The 8,509-nt window shown below is 38.5% G+C and overlaps 1 protein-coding gene across 2 annotated transcripts in view; it reads left to right on the forward strand.

Annotated features, from left to right (window-relative positions):
- Vwa8 (von Willebrand factor A domain containing 8) overlaps nt 1-8,509 on the forward strand; it is a 438,392-nt gene that overhangs the window by 70,654 nt on the left and 359,229 nt on the right. For both annotated transcript variants that reach the window (XM_008854688.3, XM_017794762.2), the window contains exons 3-4: nt 1,358-1,488; nt 5,624-5,734. In XM_008854688.3, coding sequence (XP_008852910.1) covers nt 1,358-1,488; nt 5,624-5,734 — 242 coding nt within the window. The remainder of the gene's footprint in view (nt 1-1,357; nt 1,489-5,623; nt 5,735-8,509) is intronic.

Consider the following 8,509-nt stretch of genomic DNA (forward strand, 5'->3'; position numbering starts at 1 on the left):
AAGGTTAGTTCCACCATTCTGGCATTTTTAATTACTGTGTGTCCTGCAGATAAATCTTGGGTAATGACCAGTTGGTCTCAAATAAACCTTATCTAGAGATATATTTCTTGATCTGTTATGTATAATTTGTCAGTAGATTGTAGGAATAATATGGTTCCCTCTGGTATTCAGGACTAGCTAGGCATTGTTTCTCTCTTGTATCGTCTCCCCCCTCTATCATGGTTTTCCCACTTAAGGTGCCCCCACTTCCCCCTCTTTCTTCCTTACTAATACCCTTGCTCCTATGATCCTACCTCTGGATTGCGTCAAACTGGGGATGGAGAAATGGCTCAGCGGTTAAGAGCACTGACTGCTCTTGCAGAGGACCTGGGTTCGATTCCCAGCACTCACATGGCGACTACGAACCGTCCTTAACTCCAGTTCCAGGGGAATCCGAAGCCCTCTGTTGACCTGCGCAGCATTGCATGACATGGATGCATTCACATTGCGTCAAACTGGGGATGGAGAAATGGCTCAGCGGTTAAGAGCACTGACTGCTCTTGCAGAGGACCTGGGTTCGATTCCCAGCACTCACATGGCGACTACGAACCGTCCTTAACTCCAGTTCCAGGGGAATCCGAAGCCCTCTGTTGACCTGCGCAGCATTGCATGACATGGATGCATTCACATACGTGCAGACAACACACTCATACACATAAAATAAAAATAATACAATATTAAAAAAAAAAAAGATTGCATCAAACTTAGTACCAGTGAAATTTGGGGGTCTTCTCACCATGGCCACTTTAAATTATGGGATGCTCATCTCCGTTTTTCATGTTTGTGATAATTATTGGTTATCTGGGGGTGATTTGGTGGTATATCCCTTTGTAATAAAAAGATGAGGCTGTGAAATTGTGATTAAAATATTTTTTAAACATATGAAGTGACATGGGGGGATAGTACTATTAGACTGAATTACTTTGTAGGAAAAAAAAAGGACTGGGAAAGAGTTAATTCTAAAAAAATAAATAAATAAATAAAATCTAAAAGATTCTCCATTGTTCTCCCCCCCCCCCCAATGTTAGCAATTCCACACATCATCCATGTAAAATACTTTCATTCCTTTGGGCACACCTAAGATGATTATTCAAGTGTTCTTATGTGTTTTGAAGTGCAGGGTATATGACCCTTTTGATATCTGTATGGTCTGTTTTAGCACTAATAATAATAATTTGTTGTGAAATTGAAAATTTGTCAGGTAGTTATAATCTCTCTAGGTCTTTATGTATACAAATGTATATTTTTCAGTACTTGGTTTGGCATTGTTTGAAGGCTTGTAATAGTTTAACCTGCACTTCATTTTCTCTCTTCAAAGTTTCAGAGTCTCCAGCTCAATCTGTAGTCCAGCATCTACGATGGATAATGCAGAAGGATCTTTTGGGGCAAGATGTCTTTCTAATAGGACCTCCTGGGCCTCTTCGACGCTCTGTTGCTATGCAATACTTGGTGAGCAATCAGTTCTTTAAAAAAAATATTTATTTATTTAATTTATTTATTTTAATTTTATGTGTATGAGTGTATTGCCTGCATGTATGTAAGTGCACCTATATTGTGCAGTGTCCACAGAGGTGAGAAGAGGGTGTTGGATCCCCTGGAACTGGAGTTAGGGACAGTTTTTAGCCGCCATGTGGGTGCTGGGATTCAAACCTAGGTCTTCTGCAAGAGCAACCAGTGCTCTTTACTGCTGAGCCATCTCTCCAGCCTGTGTAATAAGTTCTTTTTTTTTTTTTTTTTTTTTTTTTGACAGGGTCTCCCTGTAGCCCCAACTGGCCATTATGTAGACCAGGATAGCCTCGAATTTGCAGAGATCTGCCTGCCTCTGCCTCTGCCCCCGAGTGCAGGATTAAAGGCATGCGTCACCATGCCCAGCTGAGCAATCAGTTCTTACCAATGCTTAAGGGTCTCAATTTTGATTAAGCATGTGATAAAATAAATTAAGATGAAGATTGTATAAAAATATCAGAACTATCCACACTAGAAACAAATACCATCATCAACAATGTATTGTTTATAAAGAGATTCGGGGGTTATTTGGGAGATAAATGCCCATTTACCTTTCAGAACTTTAGCATTTTGTTTGCTGTAACCAGAAAGATCTCCATTTCCAGTAGAAGAAAAATATAAATCTAGATAGTGAGTAGTGGATAGAATTAGCAACTCTGAAATCATAGAGACAAGCAATGCCCCCAAAGCCCTTATAGTTTTATGTTATATTTACATTATGTTGTATTAAGTGAAATTCCCTTTGTATCGGATTTACATTTAAAAAACTAAGCAATTCCCTTGCCTTTTGAAATTATGAGGTTTTTAGCAGCCTCAGGTGTGTAGGGTATTTTTGATGTCATAGTTACATAATTCTTTTTATTTTCTTTAAAATAGAGGAGAAAATAAATTTATAAAGATAGAATGATTTACTCAGCCTTTATCCAACTAGAAAGTGATGAAACTAGACTTGAAATTCCATATTGTTTTCCCTTTCTGACACTTCTCTTAAATAATAGCAGTTCTTTGAGAACAGTTATTACATAAATTGGAATGTTCAGATCTCACTGCAAATAAAATGAGGTCTGTATTAACAGGCATCGCTCTACTGATTCAAGGAGGAATGGTCTTCAGTTGAAGTTGTGTTCTGAATCTACTTTTTAGGAGGAAGAGAAGACTTGTTTAATATTTCCTTGTGTTATTTATAGAAACATTGATTTCTATGCTTTCATGTTATAGAAACATTGATTTATATGCTTTTAGTCTATTTTATATAGTGCTTTATCTCAGTGGTAAATTTACTTTAGAACATCAAAAAGTATGTGAGGCGGGAATGATAAAAATAAGATGGGATAATTCAGAATCATAACTCCCACTAGCCCCCATAGCTTTTGTATCTTTTATTTATCCCTAGAATCCGTTTCTGAGATATAATGTGCATTTGTAGCATTATCCTAAGTTAATACACAAGGCAAGTGTCTTTCTACGAATGAGGTACCAACTACTGAGAATCCCCAGTCTAGAATACTTTCATTTTCAGAAGTGTACTCTGTGCCTTGCTCATCTGAAAGACTATTTTACTGAGTTTTTGTTTCTGGCAGGGCTTTCAAGTTTGTTAGAGTTATGGAGTGAGAGGGACTAGGATATTATAAAAAATTCAATGTAAGTGTACAAATATGAAGTATGTGTCTTTTAAAACAGCTGCAACTAAACTTTATATGGTGAAGAGGTAGCCAAAGGCCATGGACATGAAAACTCAGTTCTAGCCTGCCTCCTTGCAAATGCTACAGTGAATGCTCTTGTCACTTGGTGTGAGAATTTCTGTTCACTTAGTGATATCCAGAGTAGACCACGTCTTTAAAGGTAGAAATTTGGAAGCAAGCCAGCTGAACCAGATAAGAATTAAGTAGAGCTCATTTGATAGTTGTCTTTGATATTTAACTCATATGGAAAGAGATTGTAGAGTGTAGGGAACTGGAGAGATGGCTCGGTAGCAAAAAGCACTGGCTGCTATTTCAGAGGTCCGGGTTTGATTCCCAGCACCCACTTGGTGGCTTATGACTGTCTGTAACTCCAGTTCCAGGGGAATTTGATGCCCTCTTCTGACCTCTATGGGTGTTGCACAACACAGGTGCACTTATATACATGCAGACAATACACTCATACACATAAAATAAAAATAATAAATAATAAATAGTTTAAGAAAAGGGATTGTAGATTGTTTAAAAGAACTCCGCTGACCACAGCTGCCTTCTGGTGCTGTGTGTCCTTGTCCATGAAGCAGCACTAGGAGACTGGTGTTTGGCATGGCGGGTGAGCCCAAGGAGGCTTAGACGGGAGACAATAATGCCAGTGTCTTCAGTGTGGCAGTTAGGATTTCACTGTGGTGCAGTTTAGCAGTGAGAGGCACACATAGCACTGCCAATCATTGTGAATGACAGTTTTCAGAGGGCAGGTGATATTCAGCCAATCAGAGACTATCAGACCTTTGAAGATACCAGTGGTTTGTTTCAGAAGCAGGAAGGGGGTATCTGCTAAAAAGAGAAACTGCTACTTAAAAATTGGCTCTCACAGACAATTCATTTGTATATAGGAAAACATTGGTGTTATCACACCTTTACCACTGTCATATTCTCTATTTAAAACTTTTGTCTTTTTTTTCCATGTATACTTGAAGATACGGCAGTCTGGAACAAGCATAAAAAACTGAATGTAAAGTACTTTACTGACAATAGTAAAGCATTATTTATCAATATAAAATGGATAAGGTGGAAGGAAAAGCAATACCCTTGTGTGAAAATCTCCTTTTCTCCAGTAATACCTTGCCCTCTCAACTTTTTCCTGCATACTTTAGTAAATCAATATGTTTTCTCTGTGTAGTGAAAATTGATTGTTTTATTTGATTGGAGAATGTCATTGTTCTTAATTCACCATTGTAAAGACAAAGGTAATTGTATTAGTCAGGGTTCTCCAAAGAAACAGAACCAGTAGAATGAATATATATGTATAGAGATTTATCACCTTAGGTCACAGGATAGAGTCTGAGTAGTCCAACAATGGCTGCACCACACTGGAGAGGCTGAGAATCCGTAGTCGCTCAGTCCACAAGGCTGGATGTCTCAGTAGTCCCAATCTGGCCCTGAAGGTCTGACCAATTCCAAAAGATCAGCTAGTCTTCAGTCTACAGCAGCAAGAAGAAGTCACCAGCGAGAGAGAAGGCAAGCAGAAAGAAGCCTGGCGTTCTCCTCTGCCTTGGTCTTTTATACGGGCTGCCATCAGACGGTAACACCCACATTTAGGGTATGTCTTCCAGCCTCAGATGACCCAATCAAGAAGATCTCTCTCATTTCAGTTAATCCCAGATCCAGTCAAGTTGACACCCAGGATTAGCCATCACAGTAATGATGAAAGCCCCCCCCCGTTTTTTACTTAGCTGTTAGATGTAGGGCAAAATGATTTTAATAATAGGCAAACTGTTCTGAAACCATATGGATTCTGGATGTTTTCCCCTTTCCCCCTTCATATCACATGACTCTTGGGTGTGGCAAGATAAATTTTTTTCTTTTCTACCTGTTTTTGTCTCCTCCTCTCCCCTCCCTTCTCCTGTTCTTCCTCCTGCTTATCTTTCTCCTCCTCTTCTTCCTCCCCCATCCCCTCCTCCTCCTCCTCTTCCTCCTCCTTCTTTCCCCTCCCATTGGTCACTGGAATAAATGAACTGAAATCACACTTTAAAATAAAGATAAATATTACAGAAATTTATTACAACGTGTGGGAAAACCAAATAGGAATAGTGCCCCATAATTATTCATGATATTTGGAAAAGGATAAATTAAGGTTTTCAGGATCTCATTTTCATTATTATTGCTTAAGTAGTAGAATCAAGTACAGTAGAAGTAAAGCTGAGTGTGTGTATGCGTGTGTGTATGTGTATGTATAAGTTTGTATGTATGTTGTATGTTTTATAATATTCAATTTAATTTTTAATCTATAATTTATATTGCTCTTCTGTAGGACAGTAGCAATGTTAAATAACTTGCTCCAAATTATAGGCTGGAAGTTTGATTTTGGCTCTTGAATAACTTTGCACTGTGCTCCGCAGGAGTTGACCAAACGAGAGGTGGAATACATCGCCCTGTCAAGGGACACCACTGAGACAGACCTCAAACAGCGACGGGAGATCCGTGCAGGCACAGCTTTTTACATTGACCAGGCAAGCTGCCCCTCCAACCTGTGACTACTCCAGGGCTATGTGAAATTGATTTTTACAGTAGAGAGTATCTCATATCAGTGAAAGATAGATGTTCTATGCTGTCTCTAGACAGATTTAATTTAGGCTTTGGGTTTCCTTGTTCTTGGAAATGTCTTGGTTTAGCTCTGAAGGAGAAACTTTGATGAAATGAATGGCTCCAAAGTGTCTGCTAAAGATTTGTATTTCTTGGCCAAGTGTGGTGGTGCATGTCTTTAATCCCAGTACTAGGGAGGCAGAGGCACATGGATCTCCATGAGATTAAGGCCAGTCTGGTCTACATAGTGAGTTCTAGGCCAGCTGGGGCCACAGAGAGATCCTGTCTCAAAAAGACCAAAAAAAAAAAAAAAAGATTAGTAATTAGCATTTCATAATTTCCAATTATGTACTTATAGAAATTTGATATTTTTAAACAGTCTTATGACTGTTTTGATATAGAAGATTCTCTAGGCTATTAATATAACTATTCTCAATCTAAAGGTCAGTTAGGAACATGTGAATTACAGTGCATGGAATTAAATTCTTCCAGGAATTATAGCTTTTGGAGGTAGAAATTTCTTTGGTGCTGATAATAAGCTAAAATATTTTATGAATATTATAAAGAAGCTTATTTCTTAAAACACTGCTTAAAATACTAAATGCCATTCTTCTAACACCCCATAGAAAATAGGATGAAGACTATAAGTAATCAGGTTGTAAAAAAAAGATTAAAAATATCCATTAAATTCATGGGGAGATACTTGGCTTTCTTGTTTACAAACAATAAAAAATAAAACATGAATTGTCCACCCTTAAAGCAGTCACTGAGGTCTACTGCTGCTAAGGAAGAAGAGACAAGGGAACAGCATTGCTTGCTGTTGGTGGCAGCCGAAGCTGATGACTCGACACTGTCTCTCAAAACAGAAGACATTGTGTACATATTTGGATCCAACAGTTGTATTTCTAATGTGTTTTTCTTCCAAATGCAGTCACAAAAACCAGAGTTCAAGGATATTAATTGTGGTATGTTTGAAATCAGAAAACTAATTGAAAACAGTAATGATACATATTTAGGCTTGCCCAGTGTGGCTCAAATCCACCAGCCAGGCCCTACCTCTTAAAGGCTCCACTCTGAAGTAGCACCCTCCAGCTGGGCACAGGTGTTCACAACATGACCTGAGCAGGACATGTTTGTTTATCTATCTATCTATCTATCTATCTATCTATCTATCTATCTATCTATCTATCGGAAAAGACACAGTTCTCTTGCATTAGGGATAAAAGCCCACCAAGCTTCTAGGTCCTGTGTGTACTTGCTAGATCTGACTGACCGCTCAAGAAACCCTTTTGCAAAAGTAAAATCTGCCTTGATGAGTTTTTTTTGTTTTGTTTTGTTTTGTTTTGTTTTTGGCTTTTTGAAGCAGGGTCTCCCTGTAGCCCCAGCTGTCCTGAAACTCGCTCTGTAGACCAGGCTGGCCTTGAACTCACAGAGACCCGCCTGCCTCTGCCTCCCAAGTGCTGGGACTATAGGCTTGTGCCACCACGCCCGACTATGTTTATTTTTTGAAATGTGTATGTATGTATGTTTGTATATATTTTTACATATTTATTTTAAAATAGAGGTCTTGCCCAGGCTGGGCCTCCAACTCCTGAGTATCTGGATTTATATGTATACCCCACCACAGCCAGCTCTTTTATGATTCTTTAAATTTAAAGCCTTTTTTTTGGTCTTTTAGAGACAGGGTCTCCCTGTAGCCCCAACTGTCCTGGAACTCACTATGTAGACAAGGCTGGCCTTGAACTCACAGAGATCCACCTGCCTCTGAATCCCAAATGCTGGGATTAAAGGTGTGCTCCACCACACCTGGCTAAATTTAAAGCCTTTTTGTTAGCTACTTTTTATTTTATAATTCAAAGAGTATAGTGCTGAGTGGAAGGTATTTGGGGAATGGGATAGTCACATGATCTCTTGAATTAGTTATCAATTACCAAAGGAAAAATGTACGTAAAGATACTTGGCAGGAGCCATATCAAACAAGAGCAGTCAAACCTACTATCTGTCATCTAGTGGGAAAACCTGAGATGTTTTCTCTTCCCACAATTAAAAAATAATCCTTTCTGAACGATGTACACAAATGCATTTTAAAGAATCTTTTTTACTTAAGAACCTTTGTGCTCGTGTACATTACTTACACATGCTGGTGAATGACAGCTGTGAACAGTCATTTTCCACTTGACTTTTCAATTTCATAGTGGATTTTAATATTTCTGTCAATTTTAAAGCAGCCTAAGACTTTGGCTTTCAGAACTTAAATTGTTTTTAGTAACTGAGTTTGCTGATGAACTGAAGATTTCTTGTTTTAGAATTTTAATTTATTTTAAAAAATCTATTGATGCATATATTATTGGAAGATTTATTTCTTAAAAAAACTTTTGGCTTATTTATTTTTATTTTATGTGTATGAGTGTTTTGCCTGAAGGTGCGTAAGTACACTCATGTCATGCAGTGTCCGTGGAGGCCAGAGAGGGTGTCAGAGTCACTGATACTGGAGTTACAGATGGTTATTAGCTGCCATGTGGGTGCTGGGAACTGAACCTGGGTCCTCTGCAAGAGCGGCCAGTGCTATTAGCCTCTGAGTCATCAGAAGATTTCTTTCTTCTTTCTTCCTTTTCTTTCTCTCTTTCTTTCTTTCTTTCTTTCTTTCTTTCTTTCTTCCTTTCTTTCTTTCTCTCTCTCTCTCTCTTTCTCTTTCTTTCTTT

This window comes from Nannospalax galili, unplaced genomic scaffold (genome assembly GCF_000622305.1).
Source record: "Nannospalax galili isolate Female #2095 unplaced genomic scaffold, S.galili_v1.0 scaffold386, whole genome shotgun sequence".
Taxonomy (NCBI): domain Eukaryota; kingdom Metazoa; phylum Chordata; class Mammalia; order Rodentia; family Spalacidae; genus Nannospalax; species Nannospalax galili.